This window comes from Epinephelus moara, chromosome 12 (assembly GCF_006386435.1).
Source record: "Epinephelus moara isolate mb chromosome 12, YSFRI_EMoa_1.0, whole genome shotgun sequence".
NCBI lineage: Eukaryota > Metazoa > Chordata > Actinopteri > Perciformes > Serranidae > Epinephelus > Epinephelus moara.
This window is the reverse complement of record NC_065517.1, coordinates 33,068,210-33,094,468: the sequence shown is the minus strand read 5'-3', so window position 1 is coordinate 33,094,468 and position 26,259 is coordinate 33,068,210. Positions and strand designations below refer to the sequence as shown.

Genomic DNA, 26,259 nt, shown 5'->3' with positions numbered 1-26,259 from the left:
GAACCGTCATCTGCGAGGAAAAGAAGACGCAAAGAGGGGCAAAGAAAACGGGACAAGAGGCGGCAGAGAATAAACATCGGTGATGTTTTTCAGCGATGGAGGGGGTTCATGAAAGACAAAGGGCTTCAATCCGACGCTGAAGTGGCATGTTTTCTGCTGGACAGGTAAACTGCTAAAATAAATGCTACTATTTGTCAGCATGTAGTATAATAGCGTTACGTGTCGGACTCGACAAGTAGGGAGTGAGGAGGAGAGTTTGTAACGTTACATCATCTCCAGGTAGAGCAATTACTGTAACACACTTGCGAAAATTTTAGTCTTACGTCAAAGGCATAACAGACAATAGGATAGTAGTAACCTTACTCCTGTGTACCTTGCTGATTGGATTCAGTACAGTTGCAGCCTATTTTAAATCACCTGTGCTGTGGACTGTGTAACAAACCTGATGAAGCCATGGGCGAAATGCGTTGTTTTGTAGACTGATTAATAAAATAAGAAGCAATTCAGCCCTGTGTGCAGTGAATCCACTTTTGTTGTCCTCGGAGGCCACCGTAACTTTGCCGACGGGAGGGGTGAGCACAAGCAAGCGAGCGCTGCAATCTAGAATCTAAACGCTACATGTCACTGTTTTCAACCCATTTTTCACACTGGCCCTTTAAAACAAATGGACCTCGTGATTTAAGCTGGTAAAAACATTGAATAAAGCAGTTGCACGTTACAAATCAGTGTTACTCCGACACTGTTTGGCTTGTTGGAGGCAGGCTGTTAGCCCAGCACCTGCTAATCTGTGCTTACTTTTTTTTGTCTGATAACTTAAAACCCAGACATTCAGGAGGTTATTATTACTGGGAGCGGAAGTAGTCACAGAGGTCGCTTCTTCTTTAAAACAAACGGACTTGGTGATTTAAACCAGTGAAAACACTGAATAGAAGTTTCTCTTTAAAAACTCGCAGAGGAGCTTCTAACTACAGTGGCTGACGCAAAAACATGAATGGCCCTTTCTAGAGCCAGAGCTTGGTTTGTCCATTCTGGGCTTCTGTAGAAACATGGCAGTGCAACATGGCAATCTCTGTAGACGAAGACCTGCTTCCTATGTAGATATAAACGGCTCATTCTGAGGTAATGAATACCCTGTGTTTCTTATTTTCAGGTGATTATACACTAAAGGAAATCACACTTAAATTATATTCCATTTCTGCCAGTATATTTCCCTAAAGCCTACACACTGGACCTTTAATAGATCTCTTAAATGATTAATCAATTATTTAGTTTCAGCATTAAAAATAACCACTACACATATATCAAAATGGCATCTTTGTTAGGAATAATTGTCTGTATTTTCAGGCTTTAACAGCAAAGTAAGCAGTCAGAAACGCTCTCATGTGGTTAGAGGAGCATTACTCATACAGCGAGTGAGTAAAATAAACCAGAGTTCCTTCAAGGCAGCTGGAATCAAAGGAATAACAGCCTGAACAGCTCCGCACCATCGAGTCAGGCTCAGTTAGGCTCAGGATGTAAATACCACACTGGAGTATCTATTATTCATAACGTGTGCAGCATTTTTTTTTTTGAATTACTGCAGCATACAGTAAAATATGAAATATACTGAACCTACATGTGAATTATTCCCTCGACCCTCACTGTGTGATATCCATCTTTACTCCTGAACGTCATCTCAACCCTAATCCATACTTAACCTTGAAACTGACCTATTTTTAATATCGAATTTATTTATTTTTCTATTCTTCGGGGACATTCGTTTGCCACAAAATACCATCACAGCTCTCATAAATAACACAGGATACATGCAGGAGCAGGCAGCAGCTGCCGGCTTTTCTACAACCATTATTCAAGCTACGCTGACGAGGGGAGGTGGAGCCTAAAGCCTCCTCTTCTCCTACCACACACACACACACACACACACACACACACAGGCACACACAATGTAGGGTCTGCTGTCTCCTCATATATACCGCTCCCTTTTCCTCTTCCACACACTTGCCACACTCCCAAGCATGCTCACTCTGTCTCGCTCTTGAATATACAGTTACTGAAGCTGGCTCACACAACACACCCCTCCTACTCTGTCCCCATTCAGACACACACACACACACACACACACACACACATAAATGCACACACACATTTTCTTATCTTATACCCCTCCTCCGCGTTCCCCACTTAACACACATGAACAAATTACTCTCTTTTTGTCTTATTGTCTCCTACACACACACACACACACACACACACACACACATACACATAGTCCAGCTCTTCCATTCTCTGTCTCTCCCTCTGTCTCTTTCTCTCTGATACACACACACCCCTCCTCCCTGTGTCGGTGCAAAGTAGAGCGAGAGCAAGGAGCCACTCGTTTCATTTTTTCCCTCGTCTGCTGACTTGCTCGGTCTTCTCCAGGCTGCACGGAGGGAAAGGGAGGGTTTTATTTGTTGCCTCCATCCTCACCGGCTCCGTTTGTCCTTCGAGGGGGGAGAAGGAGTGACACAGAGGAAGAGGGGAGACAGGGAGATAAAGAGTGGGAGAGACAGAGGGAAGAAGGAGCAGGACTGTCGCTCTATCAGTCTTATAACAAGGAGAAGAGGGGTCACAGCGGGGAGAGGGGAACAGGAGGAGAGCAAAGGAGGTGCCATGGGTCAACTGTGCTGCTTCCCGTTCTCCCAAGCGGAGGAGAAAATCAGTAAGTGTCTCCTGCTCCTGTCTCCATGCGTGGGTGTGCATTGTTGGAGAAGCCAATTGGATTGATGTACTTAGAGGTAGAGGTGCTGTCTGTGGAGACGGGCTGCATGCATGTACTGTAGTGTGGGAATATACTGCACACTGTGCGTGTGTCCTGCTTTGTGTCGGCTGCATGTGTGTGAGTGCACACAGCTACATCCATGATCGTCTGTGACCTACAGATGGACAGGGTGCATTCGTGTGAGAGAGTGTGACCGTGCAGTTCCCTTTGTGTGCAGCCTTGTGTTGTATTTGAGTGTCTATTTGCAGAGTAACAGTCATATTCCAGCTGTGTAGTTCATCTCTCATTGCCAAGAATGGCTCATGATTCATGAGCTTCTGCAACAACATGAAATAGTTTCCATGTTAAGAGTCAAATATCAGATGCCGGTACTGAACTTACAGTATGTTATTAAACCACATGATATTCAGCTTCCAGGCAACAAAAACTTAAAGCTGCTCTGTGGAGTTTTCTTCAAAACAAACGATTACATTCAGTGTTTCTCTCTAAAAACGAGTGTATCCTTGAGCTCTAACAAACCCTGGTAAATGCGTATCTCATGAATTAGAATATTTTTAAACCATGTATCATGTACGTTAGCTTTTCTTCTTCCATGCCTTTGTTGATGCATTGCTACGCTTCTTTTTTTTGAGTGACTACTGGCTGAAATGCAGCATGCGAGGCCAGCCCTATGAACGCAAAAGTCTGTCCGTCACTGAGTGAGGGATGAAGTTACACCATTGATCAGATTGGGTGGCGACGTATGTGTCGGTGTTTCCCCATTGGCTGTTGCTCTTTCTAAATGAATAGGCACTGACAAACCTGTGTTACTGAATTCCTCATTTTCTGTAACCAGTGTAGCATGATAGCATGGTGGAATTTGCAAGCTAGCTAGCTAACTAGCCAGCTGCAATATGATATTTCATCCATGCACTTGTCACAGTGCTGGAAAGCAAATTGCTTCATCAGATGAGTGACATCTTTGTTCGGCTCATTTTCTGTATCCACTGTAATGTTAGCATAAAAGCATGGTGGAACTAGCAAGCTAGCTAGCTAACTTCCCAGTGGAAGAGAGCATCACTAATCGGAAGATTGGCGGTTCAATCCCCAGCTCCTCCAGTTTGCATGTTGAAGCATCCTTGGGCAAGATACGTAACCCCAGCTTGCTCCTGATGGCGGTTAGGGTTAACCCTTGAATGAAGTATTGAAAGTAGTGTGTGAATAGGTGAAGTGACATGTGTAAAAAGTACTTTGAGTGGCTAGAAGGCGCTATGCAAGTGCAGTCCATTCACCATGAGGAGAAAATAGAAATCAGACATTGGAACATGACTGTGAAGATTCTCAGTCATTCATGTCATGGTAATCATAAGTGCTTTATCGTTGGCGACTGATCTTACTTGAGTTTCTTGAAGACGTTGAGTGGTTTCTTCAATTCTGAACTTGAAGTAAAGAAATCTCTTGGATGAGAGGCAAAACGTTGCCCACGATATAGCACTTATGACATTGAAACAGGTGCTGCCACCTTAGTAACAATCCTTACTAGTGGTCACCGGGTTAGGTTGGGCAATTGGTTAGGCTGATAGATTATTGCAGATGTTTTACAAACTATTATTATTGGCTGAACTCTCAAAAGTAAATGAGCATTAATACATTTTCAATCAGTAGAGACACTCCACAAGCAATGCAGTTGCAGTTGGGTCACTCTCCTGGCAAGTCTACCCCCACACATCAAGAATTCACTGTATACTGTGCCTCTGTGATGGCAGATGACCTCATCAACATTTATTTAAAGACCACGTTCTTTGCGCGTCACTGGCATTGACCTTTGATTGTTGAGTAGGGTGAAACTGGTAGCAGGTTGTGAATTGAATTCCCGTGTACATGCACGTCCTTGTGTGCATGTTACAGACAAATCAGGGGTTCACTTCTAAAAAAAATTACTCTGTGGTGCCTAGCTAATGGTCACGAACTTCAGAGGCTGACTTGAAATTATGCAGCAGTGGCCTTTAAAAAAACTCATCAATGGGGAACTTGCAAAGTTGAAAGTAACCTTCTGTTTTTGTTGCATGTTGATATAGACAGAGCGCACTTTCGTAGCTTGCTGCGTCGACCCCCAAATCCCCTCTCCTTAACCTAGCCGCTATTTTGCAGTGAAGTGAACTCACAGATCTGTACCTTAAAGTCTGCATTAAAAATGGACAGGCAGAGGGCACTGGGAACTGGACACAGGGAAACAGAGTACCAGCAGCTGGTCCCAGAGCTTCTCCTGTATGATAGTTAGTTCAAGGCTCATTTTAGGATGAGTCCTAACAGTCCTGAGATGAGTCCTGTGAATCATCGGCCCTAATTACAGTTGGTAAAATGTTAGAAAGTAGCTACAGATACAATTTGTTCACATATGTCTTGCAGCTTGCTTTGTAGGGCTTAATCACAAGTGAGCTAACATTACCTTAACACCTTAATCATGTATACTACCACTTGTTGTCATCGCCACCACAGAAGGAGCGCCTTTGAATTCATCTGATTGAACAATGGTATAAAAGACACTAATGACTTAAGGTGCTTATACGCTCTGAATTGAAGATTTTATAACTTGAGGTGTTCACAATGCTCCTGCAAAAACACACGCATAGAGTGAAACAATGCGCAGTGCTCAGCAAGACAAAAGCAGTGAACAAAACACTTCACTGTCATTGAGGACAATCAGAAAAAGACACCCCTGGCTGCTAAAACTCGCTCCGTCTGATTGAGGCCTTTTAGTCTGATTAACAGATTTGCATATGTTTGGAGAACCACTTCCACTGTCTTTATTAGATCCGGCTGTTTTGCTGTATATCTTGTTGTCTGTGTGCTGTAAGCTTGAAGTTTCACATCACACTTGTGCAAGTTTCATGTTGGACAATGACTGGCTTCGAAACTAGCCATGATGTTACAAAATCTTGCTCATATAATCACATTAAAATCAGATTTTAAGAGAGAACAGAGAAACTTTCCTCCTTCAACAGATGAATGTGAAAACAGTCTTCTAGTGTCAAACACAGTGAAGCTCAAACATCAAACAGTGGTAGTGACAATACACAAAACACATTTTTGAATGATGAGGGACTTCAAAAGGACTCGTAAACACTTCCTTGTTGTTGTCACATCACACAAGCATGTGGCACAGATTAGCCAGATATCTCCACATCTCCACAACCACTGCATTTTCTGGATGAGTGTTGTTTGACCATCGATGTTATCCAGCACTTGTTGTTACACAACATGAGAGCTCGGCTAAAGGATAATTAAAACGGATAAATAAACGACCAAAGTAAAGTCAGATGTATTTTCCAGGAGATGATAGAGATGGTGCTCTGCTTCAGCTCACATGAAATGAAATGAGCTCTAGAGGATAATTACTGACTGTGGTTTGATTGCAGCTTAAAGCAGCGATTTCTCTCTCATTGTTTTGGAGCAGCTGAAGTGGGGCTTAATTTGGGTTTTGGGTGAATGTACAATGTTGTAGGAGTAGAACTGGTCGTGCTACTATGTTATTACTTACTACTTTTATATTATCGTAAGAAAAAAAGATTAGCAATCGTAAGTGTAAGTTAAAACAATTAAGCACTTAATAATGCTCATTACTAGCTACTTATCTTACATTATAGCATCAAACTGACATGTTGACTGTATTTTAAAGGGTAACTTTGGTATTTTTCGACCTGGACCATATTTTGTGCCAATGTTTCTGTGTCTAAGCAACTTGTAAGAACAGCAATTATTAGAAATGGTTCAGCATTGAGTGAGAGGGCTTCACCCAGCAGCCACAGAACATGTAACCATTCGAGGCATGTTCGCGTGTCAATGTACTTCTTTGATTGATTGATTGATTTATTTCTGGAAGACGGTACATACAGTAATTTGGGTGGGGGGGGGGGGGGGGTGGGGGGATCACATAAAACAAAATAAACGTCCAATTTAAGTGTTGGTTTTTGTCACTGACAGGCTCAGATTGTTATTACAAGTGTGTGACAATGTTGTGTAAAGGATCCCTACAGAGATAGACATTTTTGTTAAAGAGTAACATTCTTTTTGTTTAACCAGAAACAGCCCCAAAATCACTATCACCAAACCCACCAGACTCCATTTAAATAAACTGTAATTTATTATCATGAAGCACACTTCATTCAAAGTCAACAGAAACAAAATAAAACTCTAAATAAATGCTGTCTTGCTTCATCTTTCCACTGTTCCAACAATCACCAACTCTGGTTTGGTTTGAATAAACCCTTCATTCACCCAGTTAGATGTGAAAATATGCTGGGTCTATACCCACTAAACTTACTGTTTATTTAAATGGAGTCTGGTGGGTTTGGTGATGGTGATTTCAGGTCTGTTTCTAGTTAAACAAAAATAATCTTATAATGAGTTTACATGGAATAAGGCAGATGGGAGACAGCACATAGACAACAACCTCTGAATGGGAAAAACAAACAAAGAGTTTGGCAGAATGGCAGAACGGTACAACGGAAAATGAAAGACGATATTTTGCGATGGTGTCAAATTTGTTACAAAGACTGGTGTTTATTACCTCCGCCAAGGAGGTTATGTTTTCGCTGGCGTTGGTCTGTTTGTCTGTTTGTTTGTCTGCAAAATAACTCAAAAAGTTATGAACAGATTTTGATGAAATTTTCAGGTTTCAGGTGGAATAAAAGGACAAGGAACAGATGATAAAATTTTGGTGGTGATCAGTTGAAGAAAAGTGGATAAAATAATAAAATAGCGTTAAATAGCACTGTGTATTCACCGAGTTTTAGAATAGACTCATTCCATGAGCAGACGTGCGCCACCGATTGGCAGTGGCAAGTAGGTCTACTTGGGCTCGTCATGAATACATAAAGTCTATCATCTGACTGAATGGGGGTTGGTACAAAATAAAAACGAAATAAATACACCACAGTGTCTCCATGGTGAAGGCATATATAACCTAATAATGATAGTGATGCAAATAACCTAATTGTGATGCAGGCTGCAAAATCTGATGCAGAGGGGGAGGGAATATCACCTACTTGGCGGAGGTCTGCACTCTCTGAATGCTTTTCTAGTTATTTTATGGTAATTATTCTAGTGATTGTCCAGATGGCCCGTGTTTATGCCTTGTGTGAAGGAGCTACGTAACATCCGCTTGTAAATTCCTCTGCAGAGGACAACAAAAATTTTAAATATTTCAACGGTGAACAGTAATGCTGGACTTCTCTGCCAGCCTCACCGACTTAACCATCCTGCTATCTTCTACTAAAATGATGCTGCATGACTTCATGGGAACACAGCATTACTCTTTAACTAAAAGGTCTGTCTCTGTAGGGATCCTTTCCATAACGTTGACACTTAGAATAACAACCCGAGCCTGTCAGTGGCAAAAACAAACACTTTCAGTGGACATAGATTGATGGTGCGAACATTCCCCCAGTAGTCACATTTCAGCCTGTTTTGTGGCTGCTGGCTGCTTGTTGCAGCCCTCTCACTCAATACTGGACCAATTTTTTAAATTGTTGTTCCCATCAGTCACTTAGACACAACATGGGAAAATAGGGTCCAGGCTGAAAAATACTAGTTACCCTTAAAGACTGTGGTATAGACCAGCTTTGGTGAAAGGGAAGGCTCTGGTCGATTGAGCTAGAATGCCGAGTTTCCCTTGTAGTGTAAATTGGATTAGTTGTGTGTCCCAGTTTTCATTCTAGCGCAAGAAATTGATCTTATTAAGATCCTTAAACCAATAAAAAAATCAGTCCCGCCAGGAAGCTATTTTCTCTTTAATCAAACAAACTAAATACACTTTATTTCAATCACTTGCCTGTAAATTAAAGGTAGAAAGTACAGCGTCTTCATATTATCAGTGCTGCTACCTGTTGGTTGGATTAATGATTAAACACTGAAGCAGAGTAATAAAGTGATCCAGTGATTTGTTGCCTGTACAGTTTGTGTTCAGGTGCTGTAAATAAAATGTTGATTGTGCTGATCGTCCTGTCATAAACGCAGACTTTGACACAGGCTGTAATGGCGATTCTGAAAATAGGTGGTGTGCATGTGTGGGCGCCTGTTTGCTCTTTTGAAGCACTGAACTGGTAAAGACAGAAATATTAAACTGGGCTGTATATTACTGTTTGCACTCTGTTCCTGTTCCTCTCTGTAGCCCTTCCTTTCTCCTGCGTTTCCCCCCATGTGTCCCTCTCCTCTCTCCTCTGTCTCGCTGCTTGCAGCTGCATTGCTATAAACAGTTGAGCCACTGTGCCCTACTTCTGAGTGGAGAGACGGAGGGAGCAGGGGGGGAAAGCGTGATGCAGGGAATGAAGACTAATGAGGGGGAAAGGAGGGAATGGGCTTTAAGAGAAATGGTGATACTGAGACAAAGACAGAAGAGGAGAGGGAGGCAGACAAAGAAGGGGAGTGTTTGGTGGAGGTCAGCTGCTCCTCCTGTGATGCGGTGACAGTCGCCCTCGTGAGCACAGCAAGACACGTGTGTGTTTGTTTGTGTGTGTGCAGTGTGTCTGTGGGAATTCAACCATGACCAATGTGACAAGGTGTCACACAGTAGTGTTAGCAGACACTGCAGGTGAAAAACATTCCCACGCACACTACCTGTCACATGCAAGGACTTGATCTGTACGCACACGTATATAAATGCCCCCCAGGATTAATTTCTTATTTTGAAAACATTTGACCTATATTTTAAGAAATACAGACAACCATATTGTTTATTGTCCAGCTCAGAAAAGACTGTTTATCTTTTATTACAAAAGTATAATATTGTGAATATTTACCCTATCCATTTGTAATTGTCTCCATTAACACCACATAAACTGCTAAACTCAAACTGAAAAACTATTGAGGAGAATAAATTTTCTCTGGGATTATTAGAGCAATAAGAGCCTCAGCAAAATCGAGGGAAGATATGGGGAAATGCTAAAAAAAGTACAGAAATTAAACTGGTAATGGTCTTTGCCTACCACAAAACTGCTCTGCTCCTGAATTTTAGCTAGCTTGCTTGCTAGCATCTAGCTAACTAGAGCTAACTCACAAAAATGGACACGTTTTTGAAAAAAAAGATCTGACGAGCAGACCAAAGCTTAACAAGCTCAGCTCAAGCTTAGTTTGTTTTTGCAGATAGGAGGCCTCAGCCATGAGCTAATGCTATTTGGGGGCCTAGGTGTAGAAAAGTTTGGGATCCCATGTATTGGCGCTTTATGTGAGGATAAATTGTGGAAAATTTTAAGTGGGTACGACTCGTTATCACAGAGTTGTAGCCCTTCGAATTCTTCACTTTGCTGTAGTGCCTCTAATTGGTGAAATGCCATGAGATTTTGTCGTTTATATTTGGTTGCAGTTGCAGAATGTGTACAAGAATATTGCAATTTACTGTAACAGTTACAGGACAGATAAAGGTAAACAGTACGGGATATCAAATGTATTATTTATTTCTCAGGTATACAACAAACTAGTTGAAGATGGCAGTTGTGGGATTGGTATTTGGGAAGGTGTTTTTTGGAACACTGAGTAGGTGGTAGTGTGGAAGGAAGTGTGCTGTGCCAAGGTGTTGTGCTTCTCATGTTGGTTTGCACCTAGTGATTACTTTCATTATCGATTAATCCTAGTCTATAAATCATTCCTAAAATAGTTGTTAAATTGCAAGGTGATGTCTTCACATATCTTTTCTTGTCCAACAGGCAGGCCAGAGATTTAAAGATATTCAACTGAAAATTATATGAAGCACATAAAAGCAGCAATTCGAGGTCTTACGCTGTCACAAGCATGAACCTATCGTCCATGAGTAGATGTACGCTTCCTTCTGCGTGGTGGTGGGTGTAGTTTGGTAGAGGGAACATAGTCCCTACATGAAACTGCTCACACCAATGTCTGTGGATTATCTTGAGTAACCAGGTCATAATTTCTGGAAAGAGACATTGCTGTTGAGTTTTTAGATGTGGCTATCTTTGGCGCTTTTAGCACCACAAGCTGAGTGTCATCTAGTTCCATTATATTGGAGAGAAGGCAGACATCTCTACAGCTGATATTTCCAACACTCTGCAACTCACACCAAACAATCTAGGCGGATTTTGATTGGGGGTGAACTGTCCCTTTAAGTAATAAAAATAAGCCAGTTTCCCCTGTCCCTTTAACAGTTTAGGATCTCTGTGGAAAAACATGAAGTGCTTCATAAATAACCACACATGGATGTGATCTGCATCAAAATCAATCAGTTTGCACCAAATTTAATTGAAACATGTTGAGCGCTTTTGAAGATTTTCTGCAAACAGTCAGACCAATAAAGCAGCAGACAGACTCAATACATTATAATTATTCTCTTACATCATAAAGCTGCATAAACAGTCATTTAATCATGCTGTGTTTGTCTTTTTTCTTCTTCACTGCTCCTCTCTTGTATTATTAAACACTCCTCAGTCAGTATGTTCTCAGTTGACTAAACACATTTTAAACAGTTTATTATTGCTTTGTGCAAATGGACATGAACAGTGTTCCACTCTGTTCTTTGTGATCATTTTAAATGAACGTATGGAGCTCCTTTCATAGCATTGGTTTGCTTTGCACTTAACCTTTATTCACGCCCTTATCACCATGTATTTTGCCCTTCTAATAACAGTGAGATAAAGGCAGCTTTACCCCTCACAGTGTGACACAGCTTGCCGGGAATAAGAAGGGTGGCTCAGCCTCTGGTTGGCCACTGTATGAGCTGTTCACCTGCATTAACGGTGTGTAGCAACAGAACACAAGTGACCTTGATCAGATTGGATTCCTTTTTTCACCTATTTGGCTGTCAAGGTTTGCACAACTGTGGTATTATAAAATAAAAATTGTTAGAAATACAGCTATGTGTGTTTGTAGAGGCTCACATAGAATAGGGAGAGCGATGCACAAAGACAGAAAGTGCTGGTGAAGACAGCAGAGACCACATGTGAGGAAGAGGGGGGGAAAGATGAGACGAGAACAGGGAGGAGGCTGATGAATAGATGAGGAGGGAGCAGAGCGAGGGGAAGAGATGCATGCAGCATTGCTTAATTCATCCTTTTTCCTCCCATTCAGTCTTTGCCGCCGTATTTCTTCTTTCATTCTGGTGCTTCTCTGTCTTAATTTTTTCTTCATTGCCATGCAGCCTCTTTTTCTAAGAAATGTGAAAACACTGAAATATTCACATTCTTTGTTCATGCACTCAAATCCCAGGAGTCTGCAAATGTCTGCATAAGTGTGACTCTGTATAAGTGTGAGTCTGACAGCCAGCTAGAGCGCAGTGAGCTGGGTCACCGAGCAGAAAAAGCCAAACCTGAATACTGGCTGACGCCCCCCCCACAAGTCAGGTCCTGACACAGAGGAAGGGAGGCACAGCTGGGTTTGAATTATGGCTCTGAGCCCTTGAAGCTTGGCCAGGGGAATGAGGGACTGAGGGTTTGTTGTGCGAAGACAAATGGAAACAGCTCTGTGACTGCTTTTAAGGGTCCAATCAATAAGAGACTTCTTCAACGCTTCGTCTCCCCGCTGTTTGATTGTGCCGAGGTCTGACTGGATCACAGCCAGTGTCTGTGTTTGGCCGGACACTGTTCAGGCTAGAGATGTTTTAGAATGAGGCCAGACACAGCCAGCGCTCTTTGTAAAGATTCCCAGTGCATTATAAAGCTGCAGTAGGCAGCATTTATGTATTTCAAGGGGCAGTTCACTCCCAAATCAAAAATACATGTATTTCCTCTTAGCTGTCGTACTATTTATCAGTCTAGATTGTTTCAGTGTGAGTGTGGGAGATATCAGCCGTAGAGATGTCTGCCTTCTCTCCAATATAATGGAACTAGATGGCACTCAGCTTGTGGTGCTCAAAGCACCAAAAAATATATTTGAAAAACTTAACAGAAACGTCTCTTTACAGAAATCATGACCTGGTTACTCAAGATAATCCACAAACCTTGTTGTGAGCAGTTTCATGTAGGAACTATTTTCATGTATTGAACTACACCCACAGACTGTATCACTGCACAGAAGGAATTGTGCATCTACTCATGGGTGAGAGGCTCGCGCTCGTTACAATGCAAGATAAAGAAGAAAGAACATATAATAACAATAATTATAAACAATAATAGCATCCTCCTTGGCTGAGCTTTAACGGTAGCTCGCTTCCCACATCAAAGTGCTTACAAGGCTTGGAATCACGGTATTACAGTAAACCAGAGTATTTATTTTGCATGTTCTCCCCATGACAGCATGGGTTTTCTCCAGGTGCTCCAGCTTCCTCCCACAGTCCAAAGACATGCAGGTTAATTGGTGACTCTAAATTGCCCGTAGGTGTGAATGTGAGTGTGAATGGTTGTCTGCCTCTATGTGTCAGCCCTGTGATAGTCTGGTGACCTGTCCAGGGTGTACTCCGCCTCTCACCCAATGTCAGCTGGGATAGGCTCCAGCCCCCCCGCGACCCTCAACAGGATAAGCAATTACGGAAAATGAATGAATGAAAATCTTTGTATTGAGGATGCATTGTATGTAGTGCACAACATTCGCCACCAGAGGTCAGTCTCTGTTGGTTGAATAGCTGGATTTCCAAACATGACAATTAGGGATAACGTTACAGGACTGTAAACAGTCGACCAGCTACGACAGAGAAACCACGGCGAATACAGCATATTTACACATCTGACTCTGTGAATTAAGGGATTATTCTGACCAAACCACAGTGAGTGATCGTTGGAAAAGTGGACCAACTATGACTAACAAGACTAACTGAGATGGTTTTGTTTTGTTTCTGTCGAGGTTGAATGAAGTGTGTTTTGTGATTAGTTTGCAAGACAGTTAAGCTAATGTTAGTTCGTTGAAAGAGAGTAACTTGAATTCAAAAGGTGTACAGTTGTATTTCTCTGTAAAGTAATTTAAGAATATAACATTTCCTGACATTTTTTGACTGAAAATTGTTCATTTATTAGACTAAACAAAGTAAAGGATCTTGCAGAAACTGAATAATACTGTAGCGTCCCTTAACAATGAGGCTACGAGGCATGCACCCGTTTTGCTGGCTTTTTATTCCCTAACTGTAACACAGGCTATAGTGGGCCATAGCCAAAGCCAAAACAACAAACCTGTCTGCTTTACAAGGTGTTCTCTGCATTACCGGCCGCTTCAATAACTCCCACTCCTTCGCTTACACACCACACACACAAACTAGCAGGTATAACAACAACCCTCCCTTCTCTAGCCTCTGACAATCACAGGTGGTATCTCACACAGATCACTGTCACAGGTGCCAGTATTGACTGACAGGCCTCACAGCGTCTAAAAACGCTGGGAGTAACACGTTCACGGACATTATGGAAAACTCAGTAACTGCCATAACAGACCTTTTTACTGCAGCTGAACATAACACATTCTTAACAGTGACAGAATCCCAGTCTGTCCCTCTACTTATACATAGATAAATTAAATATTGCTCAGGCCTTCTGCTCACAACAAGGTCTGTGGATTATCTTGAGCAACAGGGTCATGATTTTTGGAAAGAGACATTGCTGTTGAGTTTTTTAAATGTGTTTTTTGGTGCTTTGAGCACCACAAGCTGAGTGTCATCTAGTCTCATTATACTGGAGAGAAGGCAGACATCTCTACGGCCGATATCTCTGACAATCTGCATCTCACACCAAAACAATCCAGATTAATCAATAGCACTACAGGGAAGAGATAAAATATGTATTTTGATTTTGGGGTGAACTGGTGTTCTGGAGTAATAAAAATAGCCAGTTTGTTGTCTCAGGCGAGACATGGACGCTGGGGCGATGCCAAGAGGGAGATGCATGTGATTGCTTGTGTTGCTTTGATTGTCTGAAATGATTCAGAGATGAAAACCCTCTGAAACCACAATATATCACATTTAGTCACAGTCGGGCTGTGCTGAGCTGATAGAGTCAAATCATGCCTTGTTTTGCTTTTGTAGGTTAGCTACATTAGATTGTGTTGCTTTGTGTGACAGCAGGCTGGAGGAGCAAAAGATGTCAAATCAAAGCATGTTTTTTAGCTTATTGTCCATTTACACTAGAAAGGCTGCGCTGTTGTTTGATCTGTGGTCGAGCAGCGTTCACAGGCAACGCATCTGTCCAGCTGCACAGCTTTAGTGTCTGCATCCACTCTTACACTATGAGTCAAATGTTAAAAGATCCTGCATCACCTTTTTCTCTTGAATTTAAAGAAGCAATGTTGAAACTATTATATATATATATATTTTAGTTTCATGGCTCCAGCGATGACAAAAATAGTTGTTTTGCCCACTTTGGTCCAGAAATCCAGACATATCTCAACATTTCTCTGATGGGTTGCCTTGAAATGTTGCACACACATTCATGACTTTTCCTGTAGTGCCTCCCTGTACAAACACAACAAGCTCAGTTAAGTCAGACTAACTTTGATAACTTAAGTTGTTAACACGTGGAAAGAACAGTTCCATGTTAGTCATTTGTTAGTTGCAACAACTTCACAAAAGAAGTAAATATAGATTATACATTTAAAAATCAACAAAATAAATATAAAGTTAAAGCAGCTGTGCGGCACTTTACGTTTTCGTTCATTATAGCGCCCCCTTTGGTCGAAGCGGTATGACACCCACAGCCTGGTGTCATAAAATTCCGACTGCAGCTGGCATTCGGCTTCATTCGTAAAATCTCGACTGCAACCGGCAATTACCGCATGCATTTGTTTTGGAGAGCGAGAGGAAAATCATAAATGTTCTGGTGTAGCTCTGAATTTCTGAACTGCCTGCTGTATATTTGTGTTCATGGTCACAGTCACAGATAATTTTGTGGCGTTTGTTGTAACGTTACTTGACAAAAGTGGTTCACATCAGCTAACGTTACATTTAGCTTGCTTATAACTTCCGTTCACATCAGCTAACGTTACATTTAGCTTGCTTATAACTTCCATGTCGTCATATATTGAAGTGAAACAACGTCTAACAAGTTGCGGTATATTCTCTAAATAAAAACAAAAATTACATACCTGTCGATTAGGAAAAGGGCCAACTCGGGATCAGTTTTAAAACCTTTCAAATCTCTCAGCTCTCTCCACTTGGTGAATGCCCGACCGAGGTTTACACGCGTTTGGGCTCGAGCCCTATCACTGTCCCGTTTAGCCTTCTTCTGTTCTTCTGTTCTTTTTCTTTTAGATGGTGCTCCTTCTTTATCCGCCATGACATCGAAAGTACAACCAAGTCCTTATAGATACATCTGGTAAAACTGTTATGTGTTCAGCAATGCCCGTTGCGTACCGCTTACTCGAAGAACACTCTCTGTAAACATGGCTCTTCTTCTTCTCTCATTTATTGGCGGATCGCAAACCACCACCACCTACTGTACAAGAGTGTGCAATGTGTCCGAAATGATTCACTACTCCCTACTACATGTCATTTAGCCTGTTTCTTAAATCCGAACTAGGGACAGTTTTATTAATGGTAAAAAGTTCCGCACAGCTGCTTTAACATAACTTAAAACTTAAAGTTAAAGTCTAAAGTTAAAGTTACTTAATTTTTAAGTAAGATCAACTTTTGAGATTCTACAGTGTATGAGGATGACATTTTTGTTTTTTCTTAAAATATTTTGGATAAATTGCCATGTAGTTTGGTTCACACATTCATGTTATTCTCAGGATTAATTGTGATAACTTTTGTGACTTTCCACCTTATACATCTATAAGGATTTCTTTGCATTGAACACTAGAGACTTACTCTGTATGCTAAACCGATCAGCCAAAACATTAAGACCTCTGGCGGGTGAGGTGATTAACATTGATCATATTGTCACAATGCAATGTTCTGCTGGGAAACTTTTGGTTCCTGGTATTCATGTGGATGCAACAGTGTTTGGATGAGTGAAGTGCTTCAAGTGGCGTCCACATGAATACCAGGACCAAAGATTTCCCAGTAGAACACTGCATTGTAATGAGATGGTCAGTATAATCTGCACTAGTGTGTATGCTTTCTCTGAAATTGCTTTTCACAAATCACAGACACATGGTTATCTTTTTTTTTCCATCTGTAGAGTCTTATTCTTCTCAGCTGGCATGTCGCCATGTCTTTATCCTGAGATGATGATGTTTGTTTCATGTGATTTATCATGCTCAGATCAGAAAGACAAAATTAGCTGAAATTTTCATCGCTGCCAAATCCAATCACTCCTTTGTTTCTCTGTCAGTATAATATGAAGGGACACTATCAGCTAGCACATCACCTTCAGTGCCTTCAGAGTGGTATGATGAGGATGATGAAGACTTGAGGAGGGCCTGAGGCTGGGTGTGAAATAGCACAAGTGCGAAAATAGAGCTTTGATGGTGTTCGCCGTCTCAATGGAGGAATTTATCGGCCGTGAAATTGTCGATCAGGGCGCTGGTGGAGAGGAACTGACTCACACTCCTCTGGGCACCGGCACCCTGCATCCTATTGTTGCACCACAAGGGAGACATTGTCAGAAATGTAATTATTTTCCTCTGCTGTCAAATTCAGAGAAATGCCGGCTCATTAGGCCACATTTTAGTGAATGTTGTAAAATAGATGAGTCGATTACAGAACTGCAGAATTTTACTCCTGAGCTCAAAGGCCATTTGACGAGGACTGTTTAGGTCCATCAAGCTCTCCAGATGAAGGATCACAGCTCAGGTTTATTGATCTGACATTTAACCTCCAGCCAAATGTCTAATTAAGTGGATTAATCTCCATTAAGTGTACTTTTAAGCACTGCAATATCCTGATGTTGTTCAGCATTTAGGTGCATTTGTGTTTGCATTTAAAGCTACAGTGGGTAACTTTTATAAAGGCAACATTTACTGAAACTGTCACATCTACATATGAGATAGATAGTTCGTGAAAAAACCATGTTCATCCTAATCCTCTTAGTGCTTCTTATGGCATTTGCTAGAATCTACCACCGCAGAGGGAAAACCACTGCTCATGAACTGTGGTAAAATTGTCAGACGAGGTAGCAATGATCATATGAATCAAGATTCTGTTACTGCATTGCCCTTTTCATGCCTCAAATGTTTCCAGAAACATATTTAGTGTACTGTTTAGCTGTCAAAGAAGAAAGTTTGCTCCATCTGGTGGGTGCTGCTTCATTTTAACATGAATGTTCTCAACATGGCGGCAGGGTCTCCAACAGCAAGTAGCATAGCTTGGTATTAGCGATGGTCATTTACCTTATCAGAAACTTTAAGCATTTTGGTGATTTCCCTCCAGCCAGCTGACACATTATGTTGTGGGGTTTTTTGGCAGAGAAATAAGGAGGTATCATTTAGATAATTCCTCATTTCAACTTCATGAATTAGCCGTTCCTCGTCCATTGCGGCGCTTTCAAAGTAGAAACACGGTGTCCGACGAAAGTTTAACGATCAAGGTTCAGTTTATTGTCATTCAAACATGTTGAAAACATGAGGAAACAAAATTCGTTACCTAGGTCCAGCAGTATAAAGTGCAGAGGACAGACTTTAAGCCAAAGCATTCATCAGCCTCACAGCCTCTGCACTTTAGGCTTATTGTTCTTACTTCTTCAGCTCAAGACGGCCCTTGCAGCCAGCTGAGACACCTCTTTTATTGGCTTCAAATCCAAAATGTTGTCATATTGCTGCAGTTTTCTTGAGAGACTCCACCATGTCTCCTCTCGTCACCCCAAAAAACACATGAACTTTCGAGTAAACAAACACAGCTTGGGCCACTCTCAGCCGGGCTCGGCAGGAAATCGCACACAGCCTGTCAGACGCTAGTGGCTCCGTTAGTCTGTTTATAAACATAATATCATATTAATTCTGTTGTCACATGGCTTCTTATGAATGCAGTACAAGTTGTATTTAGCGCTGTGATGCTGTCACCAGGTTGCTGATGTATGCTACTGTTTCATTTGCCAGAACTCGTCATAATACCAAATGATAGTGCTGCTGGTTCGCATAAAATCAAACTGGATTAAGGTTGTACTTCGGACAGGACAGGCAAAGCTGGAAACTGACCCACCCCTACTGGATAGTGTCTTTTTCCTGGTTTTAAAGGCTCCATTACAGTAAAGTGATGTCATTTTCTGAACTTTTCAGACTGTTATTTGCCTGTGCCATTATATCCACATCACTGATGATTATCTATCTAAAATCTCATTGTGTAAACATTTTGTGAGAGCCCAATAGTCAGGTCGAGGTATTTTGTCTAAAATACTGTGATATTTGATTTTCCTCATGTCCCCCAGCCCCATAATAATCCATAAACAGTTTAGCCTTGGCAAGTTCGTAACCTGAATATGAGGGATAGTGTGAATAACCGTGTGAATATCAATGAGTTGAACTGGGCTGCAGTCTGTATCTTGTGTCTGAGAGAGTCTCTGGTATTTCCTCAGGAAACCGCTCCACCATCAGTACTCTTTACCCCCACCTCACCACCCAGCTCCAGCCTCTGCATCACCCTCTGTCCTTGTCTTTTACTTCTTTTCCCAGGTCTGTTCGTCCTCATTTCACCTCCTCAACCCCCCTTTCTCTGTCCTCAAATGCACCGTCTCCTTATTTTCGTTTTACTTCTCATTTTTGTTTGTTGAACCTCCATGCTGTGCACATACACCCTCCTCTTCCTCACATCACATACTGTACTGTAGTCTTCCCTCTCCTCTTTGCCCCCCTTTTCTCCAGCTTCTCCTCTTCATCTGCCCATTTCCCCCTCTAATGCTTTATCCTCGTCCCCTAACCAGATATGCTGCATTCATTTTCTGCCTGAGCCGCCGCTAGAGCTTTCAGAAAATCAGTTTACTTAGTGGAAGAGGAAATTAGTTATAGCAGCAGATTATTCGGCTGGATGTAAACATAATCAGCTAGGCTGCAGTATCTAGTGAATTTGATTCAGGTCTTTAATGGGATTAATAAGACTCCCTTTGATAATGCAAGTAGATGTGAAGTGTTTGTGTATGGGTAGCATCAACAGAGACCCAAGCTGGCACTGCACATTATAAAGTGCTCCTTCCATTACGGAAAGTACAAACTATTGAAAGCGTCTGGCTAAAAATTTTGGCAGACTTCAGCAGAATGTCAGCTCAGATCCAACCAGGAAGTGGACTCTATTAGTTATACGGAGGAAAAACAAGATGAATAAGTGTGCAAGGGAGTTCGAAGTAATGGTGTTAAAAGGTTCCTTCATAGCACAACATAAATCACAGCAGAGCAGAGCCCCGGCGAAGAGAGCAGTGCCAAGTAAAGCAGAGTGGAGCGGTGACGCCTGGAATGAAGTCAAAACAAAGCAGACACACAGTAGCTGTCACTTGACAGAGTGCAGGCTCGCAGTTTGCTGACAGCACAGTCATAATCCCAAACACAGCATCTGTACACCAACAACCTTTAAACCTAGCCTGAGTGACTAGAGAACCCAGAGACATAAGAGGCAAAGACGGAGGAAGTGACACTGTGAAAGAGGAACACAGAGGAAGGAGAAAATAACAACTCTACAGCTATACAAGCAGCTCCTATGCCTTGAGCTGAATGCTAATGTCAGCATGCTAACATCCTCACAGTGATACACTGACATTTCAGCATTGTGAACGATAGTAAAAGAGCTTTTCATGTGTCATAGAATTAGAGCTGCTGATGATTATTAACTAACTGATAAAGCAACTTATTGTCTCAGTATGTCTTCAAATATAAAATAGATTAAAGCCCTGTCTGCACATATATGGAAATTTTTGAAAATAGATATTTTGCCTTTCTTTTTTAAAAATAATTCTGTTCACAAGACCTTCGTTTTACAAAATATCTCTGTCTAGATTGTTATGATCCATACTGTAACCCAAAAACAACCTTAAATGCTCATTTGCATTAGCTGTTTTCAGCAATCTACCTTGTCACAAAGGTGGTAAAGTGTACAGGCTAATGTTACCTTTTTCAAAATACCTCCAGGAGATCTCATCACAGCTGATTTCCATTCAATATAAAAACAAAGGAGCTCAGCCAAACATGTGAGTGATGCTCTGGACATTCAGTAGTTTTCCTTTCACTCCTCATCAACAACAATCCCACTCTGGAAAGTATCCCACCATCTGCTGGTTCAATCGGTCCTGATCCCAAATCATCATTACAAGTGGACTTTTAACCATGGATGCTGAAGTCTGACAACAAACACTGGGAGCAGCAGACGGCTCCATTCAGTTGTGAATTGGTGCAGCAATACTGAGTTTAAATGAAGTAGTCATTAGACCAAGCGGTGCTAACAAAACGTAAATGAACCAGAGAGTTAATCTGCCAATGTTGATGTGGTGCATGCTCATTACACAAGGCAACAATGGGTATGCAGGAATTGAGGAGAAGATGATATTGTTTCCCAAACACTCTGTTTTATATGTCAACACAGATACACAGTAATCTGAGTTTTTTGTTTTTTTTAAATGGCACCTAAAACTCTAACAGTTTACAAAAATATCTGTATTACATGTAGGCAGGGCTGAAAGGTCTAAGCCATGCTAGCAGCTCTTTAGATCAGTGGTTCCCAATTTGTCCTATCATGGGGTCCAGGTTTCTCCTTAGTTCAAGGTCCACAGAGTTTAATATATTCAGAATCACGGTTGCGTTTGGCCATGTCGTCGAGCTAGTTTGCTTCTCTGTTAAGTAGCTGTTTGTAGTATCTGTTATTGACTCACTCTGTAACAAGAAACGCAACTTTAGAATAAACGCACTGTTCCAGAAATGTACTGTACTTCAAAATAAGTGTGTCGTCTACAAACTTCACATATTTACAAGTCACTTGCAGTCCATTCAGAAAGGACCTGCGACCCACTTTTGGAGCATGACCAACCAGTTGGGAACCACTGCTTTAGACTTAGGCGCAGCAGACTTACAATCTTAGTTTAGCATGCTAACATTTGCTAATTGGCATGTAGCAGAAAGAGCAGTTAGAAATGTCAGTAGTTTGAACTGGAAGCACTGCTGAGACTGATTCCAATGTTATTAGGTGTGCATTCCCACTGCATGCCTTAGTGCTCAATTCAGGGTAATTTGTATTCTGACTTTTTTGTTTGGCTGTTGACATTATTTTTAAATGTGGCCTATATCAGATTCCAGTGTGAACACAGTCCTGAACTAAGGCACATGGGCAAAAGAACAACAGATGTCACACACAGAATCCTGTCGTCGGAAATAAATATGGAGGTCCCTGAAGTCAGCGTTTAGAGTTTCATTTATAAATGAATTTACAGTGAAAACCAGCTAATTCATGAGCAGATGATAATGAGGATGAGGATAGAGGAAGCCAAATTTTTATTAGGGCTTTTTGTGGAGCAGTGGCTGCAACTTCTGTACGGAGGTGTGTGTGGATGCAAAGTCAGAGCCAGGAGTGGTGAGATCATAAAGTGTTGTGTATCTGAAATAGATTTAATCCAAAATTTTAGGATGTCAAGAGCTACTTTTAACCACACAAGACTCACCAGCACAGAATTGTGATGGAAAAGTTGCATTAATTCAGATATGACTGTTCAGACTGAGGCCGCATTGCAAAAAAAACAAAACAGTCAAGCCTGTATCTGATTGAGGATCACATCTGAGAAAAAAAAAATCAGAATTGAAAACATTAAGTTTCATGTGATTTTTGCTGTTCACGATGTTATGGGGAAAAAATTACAGATATGAGTCACATATGAGCCAAAAATAAAATCTGATTTGGGCCACTTTTGCCTGCTGTCTGAACGTAGCCCAGTCATAAACCAGTCTTTTTATCATTTAACTTGATTAGCAACCATCCTCTGGGCCTGGCTCTTGCTGCTTTTAACATTTTAAAGTCCAAATGGCTTATCAATAAATCAAGGAGCTATACTGCAGATTGAATAATAAGGACAGTATCATTAGTTGCAGCCCTAGTTGAGATATTTCAGTCTGGATCTAAGAGGTTGACACTGCCATCAATGGAACCATGACATGGTGCATCATGGCATGGCTACAAAGTATAGAGAGTAATGAAAGCACAACCTGGCCTGCTGCTGCTGTTGGACAGAATATCCTGGACTAATCTCATTTCCCCAATAGGTTTAACCAGAATCTACTAATTGGCTTGGTTTTTTCACCATATGGGCTGAGAGGTTTAGTCTGGCTCAATTAACACCAAAGTGAAAGAGGCAGAGACCAAGTTTGATGTAACACACACTGATAAAGAAACAAATTCTCAGAGGAAAAGAGATGTCGATCCACAGGGCGAGACATAAAACTGATATTTGAATAAAGGTCTTGAGACACACCAGTCAATAAATTCGGGAAAGATGTGCGTGGAAGAGCGAGGCGAAGACGAAGCAAAGTCAGATGCAGATAAAGAGACAAAAAGGTTGAGGGAGCAGAAGAAGTCAAACAGATGGGAGCAAAGAGCACCCACCCTTAAACACAAGAGGTAGTGAAACCTGCCAGAACAAGTGATGTAAGTCAGTACAACCTCCTGTGTTGTTAAAAGTTGAAGTGCCTGTCTGGTTCTTATCCCCTGTCGCCATGACAACACTGCCAGCAAAAAAAAAAAAAAGTAGAGAGAGAGGTTAGGAAAAGTAAAGATAGAAAGAGGCAGGGGGATGAAATATGGAGAGAAGAGTAGAAGATACCAATGCTTCCAACTTGACGACTTTCTTGCTACATTCAGCAACTTTTCGGATCTTCTTAACGTCTTTATTTCTAGCATCAAATTTAGCGACTTATTCAGACAATCAGGGTTAAAGATAGAAATATATTGGCCTCATTCCCATACATGCTGCTCAGAGTAATCACAGTCTCTTCAGCCATCAGTGCAGAGTCTCTCTCCCCGTCTCTATTCTTGTGTCATGCAGTAGGAGTGGGACCGGCAGGAGAAGGGGAGATTCTGCTTTCTGCGGGAGTTCAGTTGTAGTGAGTTTCTACGGTTATGGTGTCGCTCTCTGGATTGGAGGCGCCAGAATATGATGCACTATTAGAGTAAACAATAAAGCTGTAATGCATATGTTTTGTTGGAGACTTTTCAGTCAGTTTTAATGCCTCCATTAATGTGTTTTGACGTCACCAAAGTGCAAATGCAGAGTTGGCAACACAGGATACAGAGGAAGAGGAGTATTGGATGGAGTCTATAAAGAGGCGAAGACCCTCGGAAAGAATGTGTAGGTAGTCAAAGGCAAGAGACGAATGATCTTTTGACCCCGTTTGAATTGTGCCATGAGTTACACATATAATGTCTGTAGATATAAAAGAGAAATTTGCAAGTCCAGAAAGTCGTAGTTTGTCGTAGGTTTTTACCTCGTAGCTGTTTACTTCTGGTTAACACACCGTTAACTTGAATGGGGAGAAAATGATTTAATCATGTGGCTCTTCTAGACTTTCCAAATGTTAACAGACCAAATGGATCAAATTCTGATAGTGAAATGAGTCATTTTGTGGGGGTTGTGAAGTTAAATTAAATTTATTTACTGATTTACTGACGTCTCTTTCACAATACACGTCTTAAAAGTATTTTTGGGCCACAGGGCATCATGTGACGGTGTAATTACTGTTTGTTCACTACAAAAAAATTTGAGTAATGACTAAATATTAATCTCAATTTGTTGGAGATAGTATCTTGTTTCTGTTAGGGCGGCAGTTGCTCAGTCCATAGGGCCCTGGCTTGGGAACCAGAGGGTCGCCGGTTCAAATACCTGTATGGTACAAGCATAGAGTATAGACTGTTAAATGGAGAGGTGCAAATTCACTTCCTGGGCACTGGCGGGGTGGCCTTGAGCAAGGTACCGAACCCCCAACCACTCGGGGTGCCTGTCCAAGGCAGCCCCCTCACTCTGCTATCTCTCCATTTAATGCATGTGTAGGTCCTTTTTGTGCATGTGTGTGTATTTTGGGCCTGTGTGTAGATGATAACATATTAAAAAAAAATTGAATTTCCCCTCGGGGATTGAGAAAGTATATCTTCTTCTTCTTCTGCGCTTCTGTGCTCTGTCAGGCGTTGTCTTGGATGTTGAACAAAAAATTATAATTTGTCTATCGTATATATTTTTTCCAAAGTAAGGTCCCATGGGAGTCACCAGANTGTGTGTGTGTGTGTGTGTGTGTGTGTGTGTGTGTAGGTACAGAGGGCAGCTTTACTGCCGTCATAAAGGCCTTTATTTTGTCAGGCCAAGATTGAACAGGCAGATAAAAAACTCGTTCTCGCAAACACACACCCGTTTTAAAAGCCACAGACATCTGACAGGCGAGCAGAGGTCTGTTCATGTAGGGTCAAAATTTCAAGTTAATATTTTCTGTGTGATCGTAACATCAGCATGAACTGATCTGAATACGAGAGAGTAAACAGACTGAGTGCTGTATTCTCTGTATGTCGTCAGTCTTCTCATGAAATCTGCAGTTTGTTCTTTAAAGTGCTGCCTCTATTGAAAAACAAGATGTTTTACCATCTTTTTATTAAGTTATTTTTCCCAGTGCACAGGCTTGTGTAATAAATTATGCTGTTTTGTCTCGCACCCACTCAGCCCCAAAAAAAGTACACCTGCACCCTATTTATACACCGCGGAGTCTTGCAGCTTTTGGCAGTGTGATAGTCTGTGGATTTGGATAACAATATTTCTTCAGAATATTGGTGCATCCACTTTAGTCCTGATGTAGCCCAGGGGTCCAAACCTAATCTTAAAAACATCACTGTGGTGTAGCACTAAAAAGTATCTCCCTTATGTGCACAGACAAAGAGGCTTTTATGGCTGTGCTGCGTTGTGAGTGTATGAAATTCACGAGACAGCGAAATATCTGTGTGTGCGTGTGTTTAATATTTGATGTTTGTGTTTGTGTTGCAGATTTGAACCCACTTCAAGCCAAACGCTCAAGTATGTTTCCTTCCTCATGTCATATGTCGAGGTTTATATAAATCTACATCTGATTACAGGCTGAAATTTCATAACGTAATCGCTCAGATCATCAAACAATCAAATTCTGGGATGATTAATGACTTGATTTCTTTCAGCAATCTCTCGATTACGGGGATTAAACTGATTACAAAAGATAATCTAAATGATCACATGGAGCATTATGTAATCGAAGGAATCTTTTTTCCGGAAATTATGATGAATCATCTTCAGTTTTTACCCATATTGGAATAATCCCGTCACATCTGGTGTGTTGCTCAACAGCATTCTGTAAACAGCTCTGGTCAAAATGTAATGATGACATCAACGATCACACTTCTGATCAATGAAACAGTGTCTGCCAGCATTTGCTTTCGGTTGATATTATATTTCTTATCTATAATCATTTCACTTCCCTCATCAGTTTAAATTCAGTTAACCTAAATGAAACCGAGCTGGTCCAGTTTAGGGAGGCAGGCAGGCAGGAAGTGATTAAGGAGACTGTCCATTAACGATGCTGTCTGAGTTTATGGCCTTGTGTTGGAAAGCACCACACCCCTGTAGCTTCCTTGAGCAAGAAAAAACACAAGGATTTTCTTTCAGAGATCAATGCAAAATATATCAATAAGTGTGTGTCTACAGCTCAAAATGCAGCAGCATGAACATGCTGATATTTGCATTTCA

The 26,259-nt window shown here is 41.3% G+C and overlaps 1 protein-coding gene across 2 annotated transcripts in view; it reads left to right on the top strand.

Annotated features, from left to right (window-relative positions):
• The window catches only part of LOC126398523 (A-kinase anchor protein 7-like), a 93,641-nt gene that overhangs the window by 49,378 nt on the left and 18,004 nt on the right, over nucleotides 1-26,259 (top strand). The window contains exon 10 of one of the 2 annotated variants that reach the window (XM_050057932.1): nucleotides 25,528-25,557. The exons of the other annotated variant lie outside the window; for it this stretch is intronic. Within the exon in view, the coding sequence (XP_049913889.1) occupies nucleotides 25,528-25,557 (30 nt within the window). The remainder of the gene's footprint in view (nucleotides 1-25,527; nucleotides 25,558-26,259) is intronic. 2 annotated transcript variants of the gene reach the window in all.